At 37.4% G+C, this 27,838-nt stretch overlaps 2 protein-coding genes across 5 annotated transcripts in view; both read right to left on the reverse strand.

Moving 5' to 3' along the window:
* The window catches only part of LOC101746917 (integrin alpha-PS2), a 130,355-nt gene extending 108,618 nt beyond the window's left edge, over positions 1–21,737 (reverse strand). For 2 of the 4 annotated variants that reach the window (XM_038013485.2, XM_038013483.2), the window contains exon 1: positions 21,349–21,737. In XM_038013485.2, the coding sequence (XP_037869413.1) occupies positions 21,349–21,497 (149 nt within the window). In that variant the 5' untranslated portion in view covers positions 21,498–21,737. The remainder of the gene's footprint in view (positions 1–21,348) is intronic. The other 2 variants (XM_038013484.2, XM_038013482.2) reach the window with 1 other exon arrangement.
* A 2,857-nt stretch (positions 21,738–24,594) lies between these two features.
* On the reverse strand, positions 24,595–26,392 carry LOC101738540 (uncharacterized). The gene is made up of 2 exons (XM_004930289.5): positions 26,052–26,392; positions 24,595–25,335 (listed from the first exon to the last, which is right to left on the reverse strand). The coding sequence occupies exons 1-2, from the start codon at positions 26,281–26,283 to the stop codon at positions 24,692–24,694; spliced, it is 876 nt and encodes a 291-aa protein (XP_004930346.3). The 5' UTR covers positions 26,284–26,392; the 3' UTR covers positions 24,595–24,691.
* Positions 26,393–27,838: the final 1,446 nt, after the last annotated feature.

Below are 27,838 nucleotides of genomic sequence, written 5' to 3' on the forward strand. Positions count from 1 at the left end.
CATATGTGGTAGTCAGCGCAAAACTGGCCTAACCCACAATTTTTCATATTCGTGCTTATATATATTACAATTTATTTAAAACATTATAAATTTTCAAAGAAAAACCGGCCTATCTCTGTTTTGACCCCTAGATAACAGATGACTTTGTGAACATTATTTTGCGCATATTTGTTTTTTGCCTACGAAGCAGTGTAAAAGTAAATTCGAACCTCATTATCTCCACATTATGGTAAGATTAGGCCACTTTTGCGCTGACGGCCTCACATATATAAATCTTATGTATAAATATAATGGGACATGCACAATCTCGAAGCTGTAACCTCTCGAATAAAAGACACACGTATATAGGTCATAGCTGATATTTTTATGTTCGCTCGGTTGCAAGCTAAACCAAGTGTGTGACATACGCGTGATGTCAAACCGCTGGTATTAATTACAGGAATACAAATGTCATCAGAACACAATACTCCCAGACAAAATTTCAAACGTTGTTAAATTAATAATACAGAATTAAGATAGCAGGGGTCAATGACTTCGCAATCATTTTTTTTGTCGTTTTCAAGGAAGTTTTTGCTTAAAATCGTTTTTTTTTTCCTACCTAATCTGGTAGCCTGGAGCGGCTATTCCAGCGTAACCATGGCTAGTAGGTGAGCTCACGGGGCTCAAACCTGACCACGATGCTAACACGAACCCTAGCAAGAGCCGTGCTTCGCAAAATCTACCACCGGATCGGTAACGCGACCCACTGAGAAGATCCGGCGAGAAACTCAGTGGGCTGTGTCTGAGAGTTAATTTACTCGTCGAGCCCTTCGTCGCAAGCGACGGGTTCGACGAGAACGGTGACCAGCGCTTGAAGTACCTAAAAGCACCGTTAGTGGATCGGGAGGATCCGAGATGACGTGTTTTGGGCGACGTCGACTGCTTTCCATTCTGTCCGCAGGATCGGGAATGTTAACATCGGAATTAATTCACAACAGTGCTGTGATAAGTAGTGGTTCGGTCTATTATAAAAACTTTTGTGGTTTAAGATTCGCTTTGTACTTGTTTAGGTGAGCTAATTAGCCCTTCGGTGCAGTGTCCTGATCCAAAGCATGCCATTACGAAAACATCGTAAACAAACCAGAATATTAATAACCATTTTATTTACTTCAGTAGTCTATATAGATCAGATATTATTATTCCAGTTAGACTACAAATAGCTTAACAATCAAGAAGGAAATTGTAAATCAACCTCAACTAAATCTTTGGGTCCATTGAAAAAATGTTTCATGAAGAGACCCTGCAATCTTGACCTGGACAATGAACACGATAAAAGCGTATTGTTAATCCAGCACGAAGGAATTATTGTTTTAATTACATCTGCGCTAAGGACGAGACTTCAGTCTTTTTCGAAGTATCTAGGTGCTACTTTGAGGTCGTGGTCACTAAGGGCTTAAAGCTTCACGTGCCTTTCTGTGCCAAACAAAAATGCACTCACAGTAAACATTTAACGTTCTCAAGACTCAAAGGTCAACTGAATTCGGTGTCCGGTTACGCTACGTCCGGCTACGGTCGGATCGACCACCCGGACGGTACCTGGAGAACGACCGTTACACACGTGTTTAGCATGGGGAATTCATGTGGGAAGTGCCAATTTTAACACGTGCTTGTATTATTAATTGGCTACAGATAAGTGTGAGGGAATTAATTCGGATTGACCGTTTTCTTTTTCTTTGTAAGCAAAAGCTGGCTCAGGAATGTTTCACCTCAGTGATGGAGTCCGCCGACAATAAATACCATATTAATTCTAAAAAACTTTGTCGGAATAAATGACGAAAGACTTGAGCGATATTTCGGAGCGCATACGAATGGACGTAATAACAAGATGCCGAAGACGCATTAAGACGAAGTCATTTCTGATAGCGTTTTGGTTATTTAGTGTCAGCTCAGCACCGCCCTACTATGTTCGCTGGTATCTTAAACACCGACCAAGGGCAAACAGCAAACTGAGACCGCCCTCCAGAATTTACGGCTGATCAGACGCATTATGAGTACAAACGGGTGGCCATTACCATCCTTGTTGTGCACGAAGCAGCAACATGCTCCGATCTAAAGGTATCAACAAGATTTGACGGCATTTGTGCTTTGATGTCTTTGGGCTCCAATACAAAAATGGAATTAAATTAGTTAACAAAATTGGAATTTTTTTAGTGCTATGCGAATTATTATAATATCATAAATAAATTTTAATTTAAATCATAAATAAATTTTATAATTGTGATAATTTTTAATTGAATAAAAGTTTAATAATAATAAATAGTAAACTTAAATAAATTCCGATCATGTAGTGTAACTGAGTGTAACACCACACTCTACACTGAGTAGGTATTTATTTTCTTTATCAGGGCGTAAACAATTGGTAGATGGTAAATATTAGATTGATTTACACAATAATATTGATACCATTCGTCTACTAAATCAGTACAGATACACTATATACACAGATACACAGTATTAGACACAGTACTGTATCGAAGCGATAGCTTTAACGAAAATTCACACGCCACTACAATCGAAAGTCGATTTTCCAGACGACTCGGACCACAGAACTACAAATTGCTACGATTTGCCCGATATAGGTGGATACGAGCGTACATGCCGAACTGTCCAAATAAAGCGGACACCGTGTCGTTGCCATACTGGGCTATGAATGGAGGTGACGTCACGCCTTTAATGCCCACGTAATGCCCACGCACGCCATATGGCTGCGACAACAATCTCAACACCATCCTTTATAGTTTTGAACGCTACACTGTAGATATTCATAATAAATACCAACACTTTTGTTTACAGAAGCATACAATTTCAAGCCTATGATTAGTTCTCAAGACAAGAAGTCTGACTGAGCCATTGCTCGCCCATCTGTCCTTGTGAAGCTGGACCACCAGTAATCCCTCATTCAAAAAAAAAGAACAAGAAATCAAGACTGATATTTGCCAAAGTAAGTTTTTCTAAAGAGGTTCACATATGTCCTTGATAATGGTGCTGTCTATGAGCAACAGTTACTAATTACCATCAGATGGACCGTTTACTTACGAAATAATTAAGAAAACTTTGTTTCTTTTATCAAACTCTAGTCGAGATTTTAGTACTGTATCACGCATATTGGCGTGAAATTGATTATTTATTGAGCAAGCAATGAACACATTGTCATCAATGTAACGTAAGCACGCTGAGCTCACAGATTCTTCGAAATTGACACCTATTTCGAAACTAAAAGACTAGTGTAGTAGTTTCGTGGAACAATCATTGTGTGAGTCAATTAGGTTCAATTATTATTTTGGTGCACATGAAAATATGAGGTGTCGAGGCTAAAAGACGCCTCAAGGTATATGCCTCCCGCCATCGGAGCAGAGTTCGTCCATATTATCTGGAGCCGCTGCGTTCATCGACAGTGCGTTTCCAGAGGTATTTTTTGCCACGTACCATCTGGCTATGGAATGAGCTCCCCTCCACGGTGTTTCCCGAGCGCTATGACATGTCCTTCTTCAAACGAGGCTTGTGGAGAGTATTAAGCGGTAGGCAGCGGCTTGGCTCTGCCCCTGGCACTGCTGAAGTCTATGGGCGACGGTACCCACTCACCATCAGGTGGGCCGTATGCTCGTCTGCCTACAAGGGCAATAAAAAAAAGACGTGTGGCACTCGGGGACTGCCGCGGTAAACCTATTGCAAAGCATTTTTTATCAACTTATGCAATTACAATTAGACAATAATAATTTAATATTAAAACAATAATAAAAATAAGACCACGCCATATTTATAAACATTAAACGGAAAAATTGTACCTACCGTTACGTGCTGACAATATATTCTCCCAATAGAAATATAAGTAACTGAAATATACGAAAGAGGCCTTTAATATAACTCAAAGGTAACGGGAAATATGAACACACTCTTCAATCCGCTGTATGCAATTTACGAACATATCACAGCCCTAAGCATACAACTCAATGAATTTTTTTTCCCTGCACGTTTCCCCCACAGAAAACCCAAGAGTTGCGTGACTTACCGCACCTCGTATATACCGGAAGAGCCCCACAATTCACCTGGTGATTCACCGATTTCAAAAATGACAATTATTTAAAAAACGCTAAACAAAAACTACCTATATAGCGTTTTAATTATCTTTCGTACTATAATAAATACATTGCATTTTAAATTTAAACAAATTGAATTTGCATTAATGTTACTGGTGCATTACTTCGATCCATAAAACCAAATTTATGGTAGGCAGCGGCTTGGCTCTGCCCCTGGCATTGCTGACGTCCATGAGTGACGGTGACCACTTACCATCAGGTGGGCCGTATGCTCGTCTGCCTACAAAGGCAATAAAATAAAAATAAAAAAAATGCGGTACCTGAACCTTTTTCAACGCTCGCAACTGTCAAACAAAACCTTATTTTAAAACTCAGTTAGAAAGAACAGTTTAAAGTCGAGCTTAAATATTCCACAAAAAGATCGCAAAATGGGATCTTCCCAACTGTGCCGAAATGTACTATTATTTTATTTATTGCTCACGGCTTATCTGGTGCTAAGCGCTCACCGGAGTCCATAGACACCAAGCATGAAATACTGCCACCCATCTTGAGACATGAGTTCTAACTGCTATTACAGTACAACGGCTGCCCTACCCGTCAAACTAAAACGCATTACTGCTTTACGGCAGAAATAAGCAGGGTGGTGTTACCTACCCGTGCAAGTTACAAAACGCCCTACCTACCCTAACAAATATACGGAATTTAATATGCAATTTAATCAGAGAAGCTTAGTACAGTAAAGAGGTGCTGTTTAACGACCGTCTGGTGTAGTGGTAAGTGACATGGTCACTACACAAGGGGGTCGCGGGTTCGAATCCCGCCAAGGGAAGATATTTAAGGTATGATAAATATAAATGTCTTTTCCAGGGTTATGGATGTATATTAAATATATGTATGTGTATAATAAAAATCTTACATTTATTTCCGTTATCTGGTACCTGTAACACAAGTTCTTTACGAATTTATCACGGGACCAGTTACCGTGGCGTGATTGTTAGTAAATATTTATTATTATTATTATTATTATTATTACTGTATCTGTATAGTAACGGAACTTAAATGACAAGCTTAAGTGTTTTTTTTTTCTACAGAGGAAGTCTCCGCTTAATAAAATACCGATCCTAATATTATTCAGTTGAAAAATGAAACGTGAAATTGTATACTAGAAATGAGGCTTCGATCATGATATTCATATCATTGTGTCTGCTCGGGTTACCACTTAACTCCGTGTAAGCAATGGCTCCTTTAGTAAGAAAGGTTGGTGTCAGATTTTTTGAATTTGCTGCTAGTGTATCTAGTGATATGTACATCATACGTAACTAACCGGACGACAGCCATCCATCGTCCAGACCCATAGGGGCGATCATCAATTCAATCTCCAGGTCCGACAGAAAAGCCTTTAATTTTATGAAATACTGGACACATACGTATCCGAATGCATCCGAAATAACGTCTACTTTCTTCTGATTCCTAATAAGTACTCGCGTACATAATAGAGTAATTAAAATCACAACAATAATAGTAAGTAATAATAATAGTTAGTGAGTCCGCGCGGGTAGGTACCACCACCCTGCCTATTTCTGCCGTGAAGCAGTAATATGTTTCGGTTTGAAGGGCAGGGCAACCGTGGTAACTATACTTGAGACCTTAGAACTTATATCTCAAGGTGGGTGGCGCATTTACGTTGTAGATGTATATAGGCTCCAGTAACCACTTAACACCAGGTGGGCTGTGAGATCGTCCACCCATCTAAGCAATAAAAATAAAAAAAAAGCAAAGAAAATCCCTCCGTATGCATAGTACTTTAAGATCTGACCAGCAGTCATAGGAACAGATGAGCCGGCTAGTCTCCCTCGAAATAAACACTTATTAAAATCCGTAATCTCACAGTATAAATAATTACGCAACATATTAGTAACCATCTTCAATCACCCTTTAATAATTAATTATCATAATAATTAAATAAACAAGGAATTAAGATAACGCTAATTATATATTATTATATTATTGTTTCTTGTTAATTAGATCGTGCTATACAATCACGAGTGTGGTCAACTTTTTACTTAGATCCGTTGACAATTAATATTTATTTAATTCTGTAAACAGGCAGTCAAGACAAATTCTTTGTCTGTCCGTAATTACTTTTACTGTTTCTTTTTCTGAACGAAGAAAAAATATCATAAAGAAAGCATAGGTAATACGTAAAATGGATCTCTATATCTTGAGGTATCACTCCCTACCTATTTTAGTGACCTCGAGGGGTCATACTAGATTCACCGGGCGAGTAGGTGAGCTCATGGGCTCAACCTGAGAGAATTTGCAAACACTAGCCCTAGCAAGAGCATTTCTTCGCAGAATCTACCATCGGATCGGAGAAACGACTCACTGAGAAGATTTGGCGAGAAACTCAGTGGGCTGTGATGATCGAATTTCGGTCAAAAATTAGGTATAACAAAACTAACATTAAAACTTTCGCCACATTAAAGAAGTCAACAATTTCTAATCACTAGCCATTAACACTAAATCATCGTTCTAGCTTGGTTAATTGTTCGCGTTCCCAGTCGTCGAGTGCGTATTAATGTGTCAATTAGTTATGTGTTGCGCCGAGCTTCCGATGTGATCCGGTGTAGTATCCGGTGTGATGACGCGCGGAGTAGGCTGTGACGAAGCGCCATGTGGCTCATACCCGTCCGGCCTTTGTTTCGCTTGAATGTTACGGAAAACACGACAACACAGTTAAGCTTTAATTAAGCTTGAATCATCAAGGCCTGTATTAGCTACGTTTGTAGGATCAGCTACATCAAATTTCGCATTAAATAAGTCTTTTATAGGCTTGGGTTGATAGATACATAGATTTTCTGGAATCTCTTCAAATGACTTTTGAATTGTAGCCTTTTTACTGGCATATACACACAAACGATCTCACTACACTAATAAATATAATATTAACAACAGAACATTTGAGGCTAAAACATATTTCATATATTGCACAACTTCTTGTTACTGGTGGTAGGACCTCTTGTGAATCCGCACGGGTAGATACCACCACCCCGCCTATTTCTGCCGTGAAGCAGTAATGCGTTTCGGTTTGAAGGGTACGGCAGCCGTTGTAACTATACTTGAGACCTTAGAACTTATATCTCATGGTGGGTGGCGCATTTACGTCGTAGATTTCTATGAGCTCCAGTAATCACTTAACACCAGGTGAGCTGTAATCTCGGCCACCCAACTAAACAATAAAAAAAGCTTCCGAAGTGTCGTATATGTTTTTTCTTGGTCACAGCATTACCACAATGTTCCCTTGAAAGCCCTAGAGAATACAATACTAAAGTCAACCTCCATCAATACGTCGCCTTTCACGTATTAACCACATTACAGATAAAAGTCTTGTTCCTATGAACACTCAGTCTAGTTTCAGCTTTAATGTGTAGTGGCAGCTAAGTATGACACACGCAAAAACGCGGCTCACATCGTTACAGTCATACAACCATCGGCACAAGGAAAAGAACTGGTTTCGGCTGCGTCACCTTGACTCACCTGCCCGCCATTGGATACGGGTGACATAATAATTCCATCACCAGTTTAGATATTGCTAATCTTTATTTTTGAGCACAATACTATGTTTTATGCTATTCAAATATTATCTACAGGTAAGGTATTTTTTTTAACAATAGAACTATTGGAATCAAGGGTATTGAAACTTTAGAGTCTCTGTTGTTCTTGAATTTTAAACAGTCTGTATAAGTTTGTAGGAAACATTAGATAGGTAGTTAAAACATGTTGTCGCTTTCAAGGCTATTCTTGGAATTTATAAAAATGAGTCATTAATGCTGCTATGAGTTTAGAAGATCTAATGCGATATGCTATGGTCTGCGTATAACAAAATAGCTTAAAAGTCTTTGTTCCATAAGCTGTAATGTTTTAAAAACCATAATTATATATTCTATGAAATTACTTTCAATATCAAACTTATGTTAACTCTCTTTCACAAAACCACCCATACTTCTTCAGATATATCTAAACCAACTCGCAGCAAGCTATTATCACTTATCGTGTCACCGCATATTTTGTTCCACCGACCTCTTTATCGCTTTCAACCACGTCTTTTCGGATAACAAAATACTTAAAATGTCTGAGCGTGTAAAAATAACTTTAAAAATGGTGTCTGTTAGTTTATCCCGCTTGCAACTATGTATCCACATCATATTTCATAACAAAAAAAACGACAGTTCATGGGCCGAAGATCACGGAAAAATGATACACGTGTTTTATGATTATTTAAATAATGTAACAAATAACAAATAAGCGAGTAAGCAATAAACGTTGAAGAATGTCGTATTTCGAATGGATTCAATTTACGTGATCGTAAAATGTAATTGCGCAATAACTTATAATAATTTTAAACCTTTCAATTCGTAAATGTCACTAGTACAATAACGAAGCGGTGCGAGCTCTCGCTGATATGACGCGCAATGAACAAACATTACGCTTGAGACAGATTGCTCTCATTACCATACACTTTCACTTCGATAAAGGTTTTTTTTTGTAGCAAGCGAAGGCAACCGAATATATGGTTAACCGGATGCTTAGTTTTTACGCTGTTTCGCCACAAACCGTTGTACGAGAACAGTATGAAGAATATAGATAGAATAGAATTATATAGAAGATAGAATAGAATAGAAGTTCAGAAAATTTTATTATATTTCGAATTAACTACGTGAAAACAAATAAAAATTTTACACATGTAGAACTTAGAATTACTTTTAAAAAAAATTTTAATTTAATAATTTTGGTATGCACCGACAATCTTAAACTGCTGTTTATATTTTTTTATGACTTCAATCACTGCCAAAGAAGAACGACGAATGAAATTTTCTATATAATTATATTAATTTGTTTGGATATTATTAAAAAAACCAAAAACATTAAACCGCAAGCATTATTTTGAATCATCGTTCTGTTTTTCATTTTATAAAAGCAAACAATCGTAATTATGTGTCTAACCACAAACAGTTCTTGAGAAATTTCATCTCGACATTATGTACACACACTCATTTGAGGTCAAGGAGAGAAGCGGTGTACGTTGAATTGGTATGATCAGTTCGTATTTAAAGCAATATAGGTTTGTTTAAGGGAAAACCTTGTTTTCGTACACGACACTGGCCTAAAACGCCTATCTCTCTGTACTAAGAACCAAGCTTACTTGTAAATAAGCCATATGATTCAGATGTTGGTTCTCTGCGTCAATATTGATCGCATGAAAATATTGCAGTAAACATTATTTTTACCGTAGAGAATATTGTAAATAGTGTTGTTTGAATTATACAGTCGCTTTGGGCGTTAAAGGGAAATTTTATCCAGTCCCATCAGTGTACAGCAAACAAACATAGCTGGCACAGGATTTGATACCAAATGAGTACTTCGAAAAATTTAAGGATTTAAGAAAACTAGAGGTCCCACAGTAGTCGAAATTCGACTATAATTAATTGGAATTGTAAGTTTGTACACATTATGATTGTCTTTTATACTTCTATAATCACAAATTTCGCCAAGACTACACTATAAAAAATATTAACAAAGACAAACAATATTTAATCTATTCTCAATTTGACAACAGACGTCAAGAACAAAAGTTTGACAATAAATAGTATGCATGCGTGTGTGCGTCAAATACATGGTATGTAGTGTGTGTAATGTTTTCTTTATTGATTTAATGTATCTTTTATGCATTATTTAAAAAAAAAATTAGTATTATGCACTTCTTCTCTATATTCTCTATCAGTATGGAAAATTTCATACTCCTCCGTCTGCGTAATTTTCGTAAAAAGGGATACAAAGTTTTTGCTTCACGTATTAATATATAGATAATCAAAACCACTGTTACGGTTTGATCTCGTTTTGAATGTCATCAAATTACTTCCGAAGTTTCTATTACTTTACAGTTATCGTGGTCACGAAGGAGTCACTTGATTATTATGGTAGTTATCATAAATATTACAAACCGAAAAAAATACTAGGAATTATGAATATGAAAGATAACAAATTAAAAAACAGGAAGCGCAATGGGACTTCACCAATTTCTAGAAAATACAATCAAACAAAACCGGTACATATTTTTGTTGTTTTACGAAGAAAAAAAAACACAATAAAACATACATATAAATACCAATACTTATCTATGCGTTTACTATTACGAAAATCAGTAACGATCAAAGAAGGTTTCTAAAACCCGTAATTTGCTCAAAACTATTATTACTAGATAAACTAGAATATAAGTATTTTCTACAGAAATGAACCGACCGACGATTTGGATATCTATCTATATATTAATACGTGAAGCAAAAACGGTGTACGAAAATTTTACGAAAATTGCGCGGACCGAGAAGTATAAAATTTTCCACACTTATAGAGAATATAGAGAAGGAGTGCACAATGCAAATATTTTTTTAAAATATCGCGTAAAAGATACATTAAATCAATAAAGAAAACATTACACACACTACCGTTTATTTGACACATACACCGCATGCATACTATTGCTTATTGTCAAACTTTTCTTATTGCATAAAGTTTATGGTGAAATTGAGAATAGATTAAATATTGTTAATATTTGTCTAAAGTATAGTTTTGCTGAAATCTGTGATTATAGAAGTTTAATAAATAGTCTTTGACAATAGAACCATAATAATGTTGAACTTATAATTTCAATTAATTATAGTCGAATTTCGACTACTGCGGGACCACTAGTTATGTTAAAAGGAATGGTCACACAAATACCTTGAATTTGTACATACGCAGACTGTGCACTTTATCAATCAAAATTAACTAGCAAGGTTAACGTTATCAAGTTCAGAGCAACTAAATTGGCAGTGCTGTTGTATAAATTTTGTGCAATTAACTTTAAACGATCAATTTAAAATGACGTCAGACGCGCTCGGTGCGTCTACGCGCGGGAAATTAGAAAGAGCAATAATAATGTGATTCAAATTTTTTTTTTTTTTATTGCTTGGATGAGTGGACGAGCTCACAGCCCACCTGGTGTTAAGTGGTTACTGAAGCCCATAGACATCTATAAGGTAAATGCGCCACCCACCTTGAGATATAAGTTCTAAGGTCTCAATTATAGTTACAACGGCTGCCCCACCCTTCAAACCGAAACGCATTACTGCTTCACGGCAGAAATAGGCAGGGTGGTGGTACCTACCCGTGCGGACTCACAAGAGGTCCTACCACCAGTAATTACGCAAATTATAATTTTGCGGGTTTCATTTTTATTACACGATGTTATTTCTTCACCGTAGAAATCAATCGTGAGCATTTGTTGAGTACGTATTTCATTAGAAAAATTGGTACCCGCCTGCGGGATTCGAACACCGGTGCATCGCTACATACGAATGCACCGGACGTCTTATCCGTTAGGCCACGACGACTTCAAATATACTTTATTAACTTGTAACTTCTGTTTACACGTGCGAGCTGAGAATAGCAGTTTTTTTTCTTTTCTACCAGTGGTCATAGCCTTGAGAGGTTATATCAGTGTTACCCTAGCGTGTAGGTGAGCTCTCGGGGCTCAAACCGTGTTGCTAACACTGGCTCTAGCAAGAGCAGTGCTTCGCAGAATCTACCACCGGATTGGAAACGCGACCCACTGAGAAGATCCGGAGAGAAACTCAGTGGACTGTGTCTATGGGTTAATTAACTCGTCGAGTCCTTTAAGCGACGGGTTCGGCGAGGACGCGCGGACGACGACCGATGCATGAGATACCTAAAAGCACCGTTAATGGATCGGGAGGATCCGTAATAACGTGCTTAGGGCCAATAGCAGAGAGTACCGGACGTCTCACTCATTATGTCACGGTCGTTCTATTTACTTTTTAATTGTTAAAATTGTCCCAAATAATTGCTACAAATTAGTTATTTCTTATATTAAAAATATATTAAAAGTTATCCTCATAGGTTCTGTTTAAATTCAGTTATACTTAACACTTACGTTTACGTAAACCATTTCCAGTGATCTCGGAATAGTGACCTGAATTCAGCTATCAGTCTCCTTGACACCCATGATGTTACTAACTAATGGTTTTCAGTTCTTATTCACACTGCCCATTGTGGTCATAAATATTTGGTCAGTTGCGTTATCATATTTCTTAAGTCTTATAACAGTCGCAAGCGATAATAATGCAGTATTATAGAGTAACCCTATGTGACAACACAGGATTATTTCGCATTTAGACACGACGAGAGTACAGATTTGGGCAGACTCACAATATATGTTATGCACTATGAGTAGATATTTTACTATCGCTGTATATTTTTTTACTAGTATACACAGCAGATGTGTTCACGACCTTTGACTAGACTTAACGACCTAAATAGGGAGGATGAACTGAAAATCCATCTGAATGCTAATCCCTTATCGGAACCCGTACACACGACAGAAGACCACGTCCTTACGGATCCATCAGATCCAATAACCTTTGCATTAGACGTCTTCAGCGCTAACACTAGGAGTAGGCTTAGGAACCCCGGTAATCGTACTCGTCGAACTCGACAGGTCAACGTGCAACCTAACCCATGCATCAGCCCGCTGAGTTTCTCGCCGGATCTTCTCAGTGGGTCGCGATTCCGATCCGGTAGTAGATTCATTCGCGAAGCAATTGCTCTGGAGTTGTTAGGTCTCTTTCGGAGGCGCTCGGGCAGTTGTTAGCAAATCCCACCCCTCCTGGCTGAGCATTTGCTTGCCCACATGTCCTGGTAAAACTGGAAAGGCCTCCGGCCAACCAGTAAGCTTTTAATATTAAAAAAGAAGAAAAATACAAATGCAGTCGCCCATTTAAACTAAATGAAGAACTATAAAATCATTTTATGTGTATGTTCAAATCGAGTGGTGCGTTACGAAATTCTCAGAACATATGAATAAAGTTATAACGTCTACGTACACAGTAAATGTTGACAACAATGAATTATTTACAGAGATGTTGGCCGTCCGTAACGAGGTCACGATTGTGCGTCGCTAGACACATTATTTTGAAACGGCGCTAATAAGTTTTGGTGCATCTTTCTACGTTTAGGCCACGAAGTTGCCTTTTGTCGAATTTATATTTTTATAGGAGACCCCTATATCGAATCGTAAATTTAACAAAAAAACTATTCTGATTACGACTTGAGATCGAAATCTCAATGTTATTGTCTTACTGGTGGTAGAACCTCTTATAAGTCCGCACGGGTAGGTACCACCATCCTGCCTATTTCTGCCGTGAAGCAGTAATGCATTTCAGTTTGAAGGGCGGGGTGGCTGGTGGTCTCAAAGTGGCTGGCGGCATTTACATTGTAGATGTTTATGGGCTCCGGTAACCACTTAAGATCAGGTGGGCCGTGAGCTCGTCCACACATACAAGCAATAAAAAAAAAAGTTGACGGCTGTTCCACACTTCGAATACGAAGGTAAAATATTTCTACTGGCTACAATACCTCAACCATCACTAAAAGCCGCTTTGCGATCACAATATACCGGCATAATACTCAGAGAACGCTGCTGTCCATTATCCCGTGAATCTCTTCATCATTCTCCTGCCATTCTCCGAGTCACCTGGGGTCGGCGCAACATGTTTTCTCCTTCCATACTCCTCTATCATATACCATTTATTCGCTCACTCCTTTCTTACGCATATTGTTTTTCACGCAATCCATCCATTTTTTCTTAGGTCTACCTCTTCCTCTAAATCCTTCCACATTCATAGTTAAAACTCTCTTAACAACTTCATTGTCATTTCGTTTCATCACATGTCCATACCTTCCCAAACCATCCCATATCCCGTGAATGTCTTAGTCGCTTTTAACGACACCCATCACTTGACAGTAACATTCAAATTACATTAAAGCGCTCGTTGTTACAAAACAAAACCGAATTAAAATCGTTTATCAGTGCGGCAGCATGCAGCGCGACTATTGCACAGATAACCTTCGGCCGGTGTCTCCGCGTTATCTCCTCAACGACACTAATAAACTAAAATACTTTCGACTGTGGACGGGTTTACTGGTATAACAACACGTTCGTGGTTACCATGCAAATAGCTTTTAGGTTTCTATAAGTTTTTTTTTTTTAAATTAAATATTCTGACTACTCACCTCAAAGTACTATTTCCAACGGATCCATAGCGTAGTAATCCCTAACTTATTTGCTAAGTTGATTCTGTCACTAATCTCGATCCTACCGAATTCAAAGCATATTTATAATTACCAAGTACAGCTTACATTAAACCATCGTGTGCCGGTCATGGTTATTGGTTTTGCCATGCATTGCGGTTTGAGGGGTTGACGATGCGGTCACACTCGGGTCTCAAGGGTAGCTGTGGCGTGTATGGTCTCCGACAATTTACATACGATCAGCTGTGAGGTGGCCCAACCAAACAGAGCAGTAAAAAAGATGAAATGGAAGACAAAAAATCATGTGTCTATAATGAAGAATAATAATGCAGTAGCATCCACTAATAAAATATTTTAAATGTAAAATTTTACCTCAGAACTATAAGGATGTGGTATAACGTACTTTATTAGATAAAACCAAACTTGAAATCAGTCAAAATCGTACAGCGATCCGTAACAAAAACCAAGACGATAGAGAAGAAAAGAAGAATAATCTAGAACATTTCAATTTATTAAGAATTTAGATGCGATTTTTTTTTTATTGCCCTTGTAGGCAGACGAGCGCACGGCCCACCTGATGGTGAGTGGTTACCGTCGCCCATGGACTTCAGCAATGCCAGGGGCAGAGCCAAGCCGCTGCCTACCGCGATTGCTAGCATACTTCACAGGGTCGTTCACTAGGCCAATTGCTAAAAGATTTCGTGATAATTTCAATTAAATCGGTCCATCCGTTTTGGAGTCTATAGGAAACACACACAGACCCACACAAATCGACTTTTATATATGAAAGTAAGCTGGAATCAGAAAATAAACAAACGAAAACATATACTTCTTATAACACTGACAAGACCAACGAAATCCTGACCTCGGCTCGAATCAATCAATACCACGTCACATCTGCAGTCATCATTTACCCCGGACCATTAGTGACACAAAGACTCACTTGTCGGGTCGGAGCACTGACTGACGAATAAAAAAAGATTTGTGTAAATCATAAGGCCAAGTCACAACAAAAGTGTTTCATCAAACGCTCTTAATGAACTACTCTAATGAAAGATATTATTGCCTTATTCTAAAATGAGTGCTAGTAAATGATATAGCTTCACTTATCAAAGAAAAATCAATCTTTATACCCACTTCGAGTCTAGTCTACGCGTCAATGGTATTTGCCTCAAAATCAGTTTTACAAACAACTGCTCTACTGATAGCAGCATAGATAAGTTCCATCATTAAATAATTAAAATATGTATTTTAAACGACAATTGTGAAAGTTTAAATTGAACCCGACAAGCGCTCCATAGACCAAACAAACAAAAAATGCCATATATGTATGTTCATTTCAATAAATAAGCTTACAGGGATACAATCTAGAACATTTTCAACTTTAAGCCATAGTTAATTGCGATTATTAACGAAATCCTAGGATTTACAAATGTGATCATGTCCTAAGAGAGCACGATATAAATGAACTGGCATCACGCCCGCCAACTCAAACATGAATAAAATAAAATAAACTAGACCCAGGAGAGGGTTCCGTGAGTATTTTTAGATTTAAAAATAAACCCTCTTTTTAGTTGAAATGTTTAAGCAAGTCAGTAAAGCTGCTCGACGGATTTATAAGGGCGTTTTATTCATAAAAATAATGCTCCAATTAAATAATTTGAAACGCTTCTTTTATACAGCGGACATTATTACGAAAATCGATAGGAATATTCTACCCAGCTATATATTATGTGCACGTACAAATATTTTTAAATAATAACCATTAATAGTATTAAATATTATGGTATTAATAGTATTAAAATTAAAATATAAAATATGTCTAGCATTTTTTTTCAGATTTCGCAAGTCGTGGATATAAATAAAACAGCTTTTCATTATGACGACAGTCTTTCGTGACCACGAAAACTGCAGTGTTCGAAACGTCGGAAATAGTATTATTATAATGACAACAAAAAAAAGAAGAAAAAATTCAATTAAAGTCATTCTGTTTTAATTGGTATTGTGTTAAAGACAGATCTGAAACATTGTGACGAAGGCTGATCGACCTGTTGATTGCGTATCTTATATTCTATTATAATAGTGAAAGTAGATCATGTAACTATCGCGAAATGCTCGAAAAAATTCCATTAACCAAAAAAGAGCTTTCATACAAACCTCGTCCTGATAATTACGAATAGAACAAAAACAAATCGGTTCGGTCGAGCCAGCCGCAAGTGAAGCAAGCTCCGATTTAATTTTCTTTACATAGATTAAACATATACATATGTATATAAAATATAAATTATTATATACAATGTTACAAAGGTCATTCAGTCGTCGCTTAAGAAAAAAATTCATAAGAACCTAAATAAGACAAAAGAAAGTTATCGCAAAAAAAAACGCATAAAATATCGCAAAACTGATCCCTAATGACCGGAAATAAGCTAAAAAGGGCGCAGCGGGGTGCACAAAACGCATGTGTTGAACATATGACGCTGAACCGTTTCCGGTTACTAATTTTTGTGCCCCATCCCTCGAAGTGTTAAAGATAATAAAAAGTTCAAAGTCAATTTGAATTGATAAAACTATTTAGAGTGACAACTATGTTTGTTTGTATCTTACTTAAATAATAGTGTTTTGGTGGCAATTGACCTTTGGGAACTTTGTCGGTCATGGTAAGTATGTGCTTATTTTCATATTATTCATTTTACAATACAATACACCTTTAAGTCGATGTTAAGCGTCCAAAACTGAAATTCGTTTAAAAAATTTAAAAAAGACAGATCATCAGGAATTGAAAGCTGAGATAACACCTAAAAGAGTTTCTTCAGACGAGTCTTGATGCTTAAGCTCTCTGAATGTTACTCTATAATTTTAAAATAGAGTGCCACTTTAATTTAGTCCTGAATGATCCAGAATAAAGAAAAAAAAAGGTGATAATATTATCTTTTTGGTATTTGAGAACTTACATTTTAGTGTCATTGTTTTTATAAAAATAATAATCATAGAACCGAAGAAGAAACAGAAAAATACCCTCCCTACAGTACCTTGCAATGGATACACTACTGAAGATACAACTAAAGGAGGGTTGACGTCAGTCACGCAGGCCGGTCGGAAAACTCATGCCGGATCTCAATGCAGCATGATTAGAGAACAAGCTGCACCGACTCCCCATAATGTAGTATTGTGTCGAGGGGAAAACGAAGAAGTGGCCCTTGAAATTATTATTTTTCGTCTTCCTTTTAGTAATTAAACGTCAAAGCGTGTCCAAATAAATGTCTTAATAATGAATCATTAAAATCGTATAACTATAACAGCTGTGTATCTCTGTCCTAATTTATATGTTTCAAAAGTATCAGTGTAAGACCCTGTTGGCTTCAAGACTCAAGACAATCAAAACTTGTATCCATCAAGTATAAGAACTAGAGCTACTTTTTTTTTATTGCCATTGTAGGCAGACGAGAATACGGCCCACCTGATGGTAAGTAGTCACCGTCGCTCATGCACGTCAGCAATGCCAGGGGCAGAGCCAATCCGCTGCCTACCATAAAGTACTCTCCGCAAGCCTCGTTTGAAGAAGGAAATGTCATAGCGCTCGGAAAACACCGTGGAGGGGAGTTCATTCCAAAGCTGGATGGTACGTGGCAAAAAAGATCTTTGGAAACGCACTGTCGATGAACGCAGCGGTTCCAGAGAATATCGATGAACAAAACAAAACAAACTTTTCAGGACTTCATGACGCCAGTGACAGAGATCGATGTAGAAAGACAGCTCATTTCACAAATTTCATTTAACTATAAATAACTCCATGATATTGTAATCGAGCCAACTCAAAATCCACAAACATACGTGAAGGCGAATTCGTCTCCATTATCACCTTAAATTCATCATTGAACGCTACTCGCGGGCATTCGACGCATCGAAACTTCCAGAATGAAAGCGTCATAACCAATAACGAATAACCAACCCACAATATCAAGTCTTATACATGTTTTTCGAAACAGATAGAACCAGAATTTTGCATTAAATATTTTTAATCGTATTTTAAGATCTTCATAGTTTTATTAAATGTAAATGTCAACTCACGGCTCCTTATATCCTTTTTAAATACAAATCAAATTCGAGAACCAAGCTAAAGGCAATTATCAGCATAATATACAATCTAAATTCTTATCCAGACTGCTTAGAGTTGCAGAGAACAGAAATTGTACACTATGCAAATTCATCACTGTGTTACAGTGTTCAAACATACAGACTAAACATACAATTCGAAGGAAACGGCGAATGCTAAAAATCGCGCTTGTTCATCTGGGTGATGTCATCGACGCAGCCGAGCCAACCTTCTCGTTTCAAGAAAATAAAATATTTACGAATATTAATCAAGGTTAGTTAAGTTCACTTATTCACCGATATGAGATTTCTTACGACTTTATAAATGCTTGTGTATGTTCAGTAGAATTGGCGTGTTTTAGTCTTGTTTGTCATTTAATAAAGAATTAAGAATCTCCTTGTCTTTAGAACGTCAGCAGAACAATACATGGAATTAATCTGAACTGCCATTACAGCCAGTTTCAAGTGAGGCCTATGCTTAGCAGCATAGATATGTCTCGGTTGATGAGAATGTAACAAGGAGACAGGAGTGTATCGTAGAAAAGAAGATAGTGGCTGAAAAATCGCAGATATGCAGGATTGATCTAGAAAAAGCACCTGATCTCCTTCTAAGATACTTTCTGTATCTAAAACTTTAGATAAGCACTAACAACCACATATATTCGCTGAAAAACAGCCCTTAAACAGAAGAACCGCTGAGCTATACGCCAGTGCAGTACATTAATCTAACTCTCCTCCTTTAATCGTGCTCCTCATGTCTGAGAGACGTGACCAATTCAATCTATTATTTTCATTCTCACGATGTTGTGACATCTCATCCTGTCTTTGGCTACTTTGAGAGCACCGCAGACGGTGGAATCGAGGGTCGTGCGGACCTGGTCAATTATATAATCCGATCATTACTCTAACACTAAATGATTATTGATAAAAAACAATCCAATAATTTTGTTCGTTCATTAAATATAAAATAGCTTTCTCTTCCATGATCTTGTTTGGTAAAATTTCTAAACGAGATCATATTATAGAACACGGGCTAGTGTGAGTGTGTGAATTTATAATGATCAACAGAACTTTACTGTCACATTAATTCACTAACAAAGTGAAACTGATCACATAGAGTTAAGAATATGAGACTGTCATTTTTCACTCCACACGACAGTTGTACAAATAGTAAGTAGCTTCAAAGTATTTCTTTGCATTGAATAATTTGTGATTATAAAAATACCAATGATAATGTGTAATTTTCATTTAAAAAAAAATGATTTCTTAAATATTTAGAAGACGTGAAAAGTTCCTTATTCATAAACGTGATTTCCCGCTAAAATGGACGGGACGCCATGTGTACTTATTCCCTGAAAGCGCTGAGTTTTTATATTACAAGAATTCCGAAATAATAAGCCTTCCATGCAAAGAAACATTACTCATACATTACATATTTGACACGTGACTTACACAATTACGTGGATGCAATTCATATTATATGAATCAATTCTGATCATGAATAAGCTGCCTTGCAATATTTTGTAGTCTACATATTTAGTGAAATCGTGAGCTTCGCAATATTAAAGATATTTGGTATTAAGGGTTTAAGGGTATTTGTTGTGCGAGAGGTCGCAAGTTCGATAACTGGCACGATCCGGTTTCCAGTTTTCCAGAAAAAAAAAATTGTAACGAGAAATATGTTCACGAATGCCCATGGTCGTGCTGATCCCATTAATTGTCAAAAATGTTCAAAAGGCTTAAAACGATCGCTTATATTTTGACTTGTTAAAATGGTAAAGTGCCGCATTTTTGAGAATGTAAATTTATATATGAATAATAGCTTCATTTTCAATGTATTTGAAAATAGTACATCATACAGGAATATAGTATGACTTAAAACGTAGTGGATATTTTTTAGTAGCCTTGGGAACACGAATTATAAAGTTTTTTTTTATCATTTAAAGAATAAAAAAAAAAAAAAAAAATCTGTTAAACGTAAATGAATACCGGGGACGTAAATTTCTGTCATAATATCAACTAACAAAATCAAGAATCAAGAATGGCTAAGCACATTCAATTTGGTAGACTCTCTCTACATTTCGAGATAAAGTAGAGTCGCTAGAGTTAAAGCTACTTAATGATTGACGCTTTACTCCTAAGGCACATGTGCATCGAAAATCTATATTTTTGTTTCCTGTTAGTACACAAAATTGTGTCTTTTAATTAGTTTTATATTTTACATTTAGGTCGACCGAAGAAGACATAGATGGAATGTGAGAATAACGATATAAGAGGAAGACGAGTGAGTGTTGAGATGACGGCTGATAGAGGAGAATGGAATAAAAAAAATCGCTGTGCCGACCCCGCCTAGTGGGATAAGGTGGAGACAAAAAAGAAGAATAAGTAGGTTTATATTTTAGGTCGCTAAATTTAACAAAACTTGCTTCAGCTCAGACGCACACATGTTAAGTGATCGAGGCTACTGAAATTGGCTTTTACTTTGAATCTTGAGGTTGAAATCTTTTTTTTTTATTCTACCTATGCTGATAGCCTTTACGTTACCCTAGCGTGTAGGTGAGCTCTTGGGGGTCAAACCAGAAGGTCTTGCTAACACTGGCCTTAGCAAGAGCCTCACAGAGTGCTTCACAGAATCGAACACCGGATCAGAAACGCGACCCACTCAGAAGATCTGGAAAGAAACTCAGTGGACAAAGAAATCTCAATAACACGACGACCACAGTTAGCCTACCGAATAACGAAGATTCCATTCATTAGTAGATACAATTACAACTGCTGATAAATTACAAATATTAGTCAGTTACTTTTAAATACATCGTTGTTTACGTTGTCCGCCAGTTCATCGGTTGCCAACTAGTATTAACGCCGTCTGACATCATCGCGATATTTAAGATGAACTCAAGATACGCGTAAGAACATATTAACGTATATATAATACATTCTTTATATTCAGAAATTTAATGAAATTCCGATTTTACAAATTTGTAAAAAAAAAAAAATGTATAAGCTAAGAATTGTATGAAAATACACTTACATTTTCTGATCTCCGTCAATGTGAGCCTGAACGGTAAATCCAAACATAGAATTTTCATTTCCCCTATAAACCACCCTCGAGGGTATGTCCACGTTGAACCCCGAAACGAAGGCGCACACGCACAGTAACACACACACATATAAAGCCATCGTTAATAGAAACACAGCACAGAATTAATTTAAATACGAAACACTATTTTTGTTATATAAGTCGTCCTCATGGTTCGTTCGTAACTTTTGCGAGTTCGTAGTCGTAAACTGTGACGACCGGCGACGAGTGCTCCGCCTGCGACGGTCCACGATGTACTGACGGATTAATCTGTTATGCTCCTAGCCTTTGCCTAGCAGCTGCTAAGCGACACGCGCGCTTCATAATCGAGGAGCCTTACGAATCCATAGGCGTAAGACGTCAACGATGACTAAAGCGGTGGAAAATAAAAGTGACTGTTCGTATGATTTTCGCGCCATTTTCTCGTTACGATGAGTGTTTCACGGCGATTACTTCAACTCCATACATAAAAACAATGGATTACGATTTATTTCTTGACTTAGAAACTGCTAAAGTTCTGAATTTCATTCACTGCATTCAATCGTATTTTTGTTTTGGTACGCATCAAATATTTTTTTCCCAAATAAACTCAATTGCTCCAAATATACGTTTACAAAACTTTTAAAGCGTCAATTTATTCCGTTTATAGATAAGCAGGCTTAGATTAGCCAACAAATAAAATTAGAAATATAAAATTTCATTCGCATAAAAACATTAGTTAGTTAACAAACTTATCAGCTGACAAAGCCATGTAACCCTGCAAACTTATTTATGTATACTTAGTCTGGCCATAAATAATGTTACAATTAAAAATAAACAAAATATCACATTTGAATTTGGAATCTGTCTTTTTTATATAATTGCTCATTGGGTTTTCTCATTTTGGCGCCAATACATTGTACACTATTTTGCAATATTAAAATAGAGTGGGGTGATAAAGAGAACCGAATCGCTGTGATTGCATTACACAAAGTAGGTATGGAGCCAAATGCAATTTTTAAAACTCTCCATACGCTTGGTATTAGTAAAATGTTTATGTACCGGGCTATTAATATGTGCAATGAGACCTCTTCTGTTTGTGACAGAAAAAGATCTGGCCGTCCATGTAGTGTTCGTACGAAAAAGGTGGTCAAAGCAGTAAGGGAAAGAATTCGAAGAAATATTGTCCGAAAGCAAAAGATTTTATCTCGGGAGATGAAGATAGCACCTAGAACCATGTCGCGTATTTTAAAAGATGACTTAGGACTTGCAGCCTATAAGAGACGTACTGGTCATTTCTTAACTGATAATTTAAAAGAGAATAGGGTGGTAAAATCGAAACAACTACTGAAGCGGTACGCAAAGGGAGGTCATAGAAATTTTTTGTTTACGGATGAGATTTTTTTTACATTTGAGCAACATTTTAACAAACAAAATGACCGTATTTATGCTCAAAGCTCTAAGGAAGCTTCCCAATTAGTCCACAGAGTGCAACGTGGGCACTATCCGACTTCAGTGATGGTTTGGTGGGGTAAGCTATAAAAGAGTGATTGGGTCATACTTTTGTGAAAAAGGTATCAAAACATCGGCACAAGTGTATCAAGATACCATTCTTGAGAAGGTAGTGAAGCTCCTTAACAACACTGTGTTCAATAATCAAGAATGGTCCTTCCAGCAAAACTCGGCGCCAGGTCATAAAGCTCGGTCTACGCAGTCATGGTTGGAAACGAACGTTTCGGACTTCATCAGAGCTGAAGACTGGCCGTCGTCTAATCCCGATCTTAATCCGCTGGATTATGATTTATGGTCAGTTTTAGAGAGTACGGCTTGCTCTAAACGCCATGATAATTTGGAGTCCCTAAAACAATCCGTACGACTGGCAGTGAAAAATATTCCCATGGAAAGAGTGCGTGCTTCTATAGATAACTGGCCTCAACGTTTAAAGGACTGTATTGCAGCCAATGGAGACCACATCGAATAAGCTTTTTATACTTAAAATTGTTTTATATTTATATGTTAAACTAACACACTGTAAAAGTAATAAATGTTATTTGCCATAGTTTTTTTTTTTGTTTTTCTTTGTAACAGTATTTATAGCCAGACTAAGTATATATCTAAGACGGATATATATACATATGTACGTATTAGTGGACGCATGTTACGCTGATGACTTTTTACTGTAAAATAGCGCACGCCCCATATGATATTAAATGATAAGTAGAACCAGTATTCGAGAACGGCCGCGTAGCAAACACCGACACATTCGGCAGAAGCCGTACCATGCTTCGCTGCATAGGACAGCTAGCTACTTAAGCTAACATGCGATGAAGGGCTCCACGAGTGAAATAACCCATAGACACAACCCATAGATTCTGCGAAGCACTGCTCTTGCTAGGGCCAGTGTTAGCAACACTCCCGGTTAGAGCCCAGTGAGTTTAGGTATGGAAAAAAAAGAAGCTAACATTTAGTATGATTAAAAACTATGATGAATTAGCCTCCGTTTATTTTGTAAGTTTTGCATATTTTGTTGTTTTAAGGAAATTGTAAGATATTCTAAATTCAATCTCAGCGCGAAAGGATATGTATGGGCTCTGATGACCACTTATTCTCAAGTTGGTCAGGACCTTCCGGCTGTCTGAGCTAATGAAAAAAATAAAAAATGACCTGACAAAATTGCGTAAAACCAACCACCTTACCGATGACATTGCTGACGTCATCTTTACCTATCTATTACGTCACGTTATCTGAAAATAATTGCAATTTGCCCTTCAAAATCCATATTGCCTCCGGAGGATATTATCTCAAATATTTATTTGTAAGTTCATTACGTCGGTACTCCTACTACGCATGCCGACTTGTTTCTCTTTCGAACAGAGATAATGATTGGCATATTCGTTACATTCCTCTACTATGTATCCTCGCATTCCGGTTCGACACAATTGCAAACATAATTCTCTCGAACTAAGCAGTTAGATCAAGAATACTGGTAGATCAATCATAAATCACTTTGACAATGTTTCAAATGAAGCTTGACGCGATTTCCTAATGCTTAAAGTGATAACCGCCAGACACATCGACCGTGAAGAACATTTTGTGTCCAAAAAACACCTATCTAGTACTATGAATATACAGTAACAGAAGGTAGCATCATTCTGTTTTTAGGATTGCATGGTGTGGACCGCTTAAGTTAAGGTGAGCCGTGTGAATATAAAAACAAAATAGCAAAGACAACATTTAATACTTATTTATAAAGGTAAGGTACATATTTTTTGCAATAGAACAAAATGGAATTAATAAAGTCTATCTAAATAAGTGTTCAAGAATCTTGTTCACTGTCCTGAGAGTTTTGGCTGTCGGTCGATAAAGGTGATTGGACATGTACCGGACTGTCTAAGATATCATCTGTCGAGTGCATAGGTATAGTGTAAGGATTTCTTCTCGAACTGTTTTCGATTTGATATCCAAAGTAGTTATTAGGGCTTGTATATTCCCACGATGTGTTTAGGCAGTCAGAAAACTGAGCGTCCCTTATGACCTTTAAAAGATCTAGTTTCGTTTGAATTTGCATATGGTCCGGTATTTTTTTAAATTCTTTCACCAGAGACAAGAAAAAGAGACGGTCGTCGTCATTTTCAACATTCTTGTTCTCTAAATTTCTGTTTAAGTCGACGAACTCTGCACCAACAAGGTCATCGCTTTTCTTTCCACAACTTCTCTCCTGCGCCCGTGAAGTACTCTGCGGTGCGTCAGCATGGTGCGTAGCTTTCTCACTATTTATTTCAGAACTAAATATCAAGTTCGTGTTGTTAACAAATAACGCATCCTTTAAGAACAATAGTTTTTCATAGAATATGTACGGTACTTTCTTTTTTGCGGCCGAACCTCGTTTCGTTCTTTTAGCTTTGTGGGCCTTCACGAAAGAATCCCGTATATTTCTCCACTTTTTCTGAAGATTCAAAACTGAGGAAAAAACAACTTATTTTATTTACTTCGTATTTTATATTACTTAATATAATGTATATGATTATATTATAACTAATTAAAACATGTCTACAAGAACTGACCGAGAATAAAGCGAATTCAAATTACAAATGATTTTTCCAAAAAAGCTAATTTTAGTTACTGTTGCTTTTGTCGAAAAACATTTCAGGAAACAACATTGTACCTCTTAACATCTCATTCATAACCTTAGGAAAGCGTTGTTTAAGGGAGTCAACTTAAGCGACTCTTCTGCAGAGTATGCGAGTGCTATCCAAGACAGAACCAGGGGAGATACAAGAAAGGGTTACGGTCAACACTACAACCAAACACGCGGCCACTCCAAGAAAGTCTGGTACACGCAGCCATTGGCAAAAAAGGACTATACGTTGTCCATCTCGGTCGGTGTCCTCTGCGATACGCTACAGTGCGTGAGCGAACCCCGCAACCTCTACTTCGCTGTTCAATTTGAACTGGATCAACAAGACAATCACCTGCTTCCAAGTTCACGGTGGTGGATCAGTACCAAAAGGGAAGGGTTCACTTTCTCGGTAACAAGTATACCCAGTCTCCGAATACCAACAACATTTTACCAACCGGCTTTCGAACCGGGACCTCCTGATACGAACAGCCGTTAGGTTCACTAACCACTAGTCCAACAAGGCGATCGTTTACAAGTCAGTAATTCACGTTCTTACCAAGCTGTTTCCTTTTCTCCGTTGATAAGCCGGCACCATAAACTGTCGCCAATTCCTCCCATGCTTTTTGTTTTGCGACTCTATCAGAATGCTCTAAGCATTTCGTGTTCCAAATTGGTGGTCGGCTTTGGACTTCAGTAATAAATTTTTCTGTATCGAAATCCATTTGTGACTCTATACACACAAGTTGACTCAACGGCGGGCAGCCGGATACTAAACGCACAATGCGCATGGCAACCGTGCGGCTGCCCGCTACCAGTGCCTAAAGACTACGTAGTGTGTATGAGCGAGGCCGCAGCATTATAACTTGCGGTCAGCCGCTTAGGTATACTGTGTCGAAATTACAATAATAATTAATGTCGCATGATATCATGTCGATATTTGTTAAAAGTATCGATTACGATGTATCGATTTTAAACCACCAAATTGTACTCAACACGCCGATTGGTCTGTCTATGTGAAAATAAAAATGGATTAATAGAACTGAATAATGTTTTCCCTTCTTATTTTAAATCTGTTAGAGAATATTAGATCGAAAAGAAATCCTACTAATAAGATAGTATGTAGGTACCAATGAATGTGATCAGATCAGATATTTTTTTATTTTCTTATAAAGCATACAGATCAATCCGACGGTCAGTAATTACTATTACCATTCACGAACTTAAGCGATGCCAAAGGCATAAACAAGTCAGCGCTATATCGCAGAGGATTTTCAAACTTATTCTGCAAATGAGCATATTGTAGAATTCGGGAAACATGAAATAATGAAACTAAACTTAATTAAGTAATTTAATAGTAGGTATATTTTGCGGTAGGCAGCGGCTTGGCTCTGCCCCTGGCATTGCTGTAGTCCATGGGCGACTGTAACCACTCACCATCAGGTGGGCCGTATGCTAGTCTGCCTACAAGGGCAATAAAAAAAAATAAAAAATAAAAATTATTTTAATTTAATGTTTTCTCATCAATATGTCCCATGCCCCACGATCTAAATATCGTCCACTTGTTGAATGTGAAAATATTTAATTTTGAAAAGTTCATACTTAGTTTTCACACGCAAAATAAGCCCGACTCCGGAACAAAACCGGCGAAGCAAGCTCAATCGAATTAAAATTTTTGCTTTCTTCTCGTACTCATACATACTCTTTTTTTTTTACTCGCTTCGTTTTTTTTTATTGCCCTTGTAGGCAGACGAGCATACGGCCCACCTGATGGTGAATGGTTACCGTCGCCCATGAACTTCAGCAATGCCAGGGGCAGAGCCTAGCCGCTGCCTGCCTTCGTTTAAATAAAGTTAACGTTTGATTATTAAAATCATAATAATTACAAATTGAAATCGCCTGAAGCTTAACGCTGTGTCGAATTGAGCTATCTGTTGTTTAATCATTATCAACGTGCAATTCCTACCGGTTTACTGTGCGAACGTCCGTTGATAGTTTTCGTCTTACAGTCTTTCCTAAAGTGGGCGATAATGTCCCCTTGTGGGCGCTGCAGGCCTAATGGGGGGCGGTAAGAGACCCAGAAAAAAATGGGGGCGCTGTGTAGAGGCTTGGGAGGCGATTTTTAATTTCATCTAGAAAGACTCTTAGCCACGACTGAGCTCTCGCTATAGTGGCTTTTAACTAGGTAGAAAAAATTGGAGGCGCTAAAAAATAATTTATTCTTAAAGTGGGCAGTAGACAAAATAAGTTTGGGAACCACTGGTCTAAAACAATGATAAGGCAGTTGTAAATTTGACGTTTAATAATAAAATAATCTCGTTGATTCTTAATTAAAACTACATTGAA

The sequence above is a fragment of the Bombyx mori genome, chromosome 10, assembly GCF_030269925.1.
Source record: "Bombyx mori chromosome 10, ASM3026992v2".
NCBI lineage: Eukaryota > Metazoa > Arthropoda > Insecta > Lepidoptera > Bombycidae > Bombyx > Bombyx mori.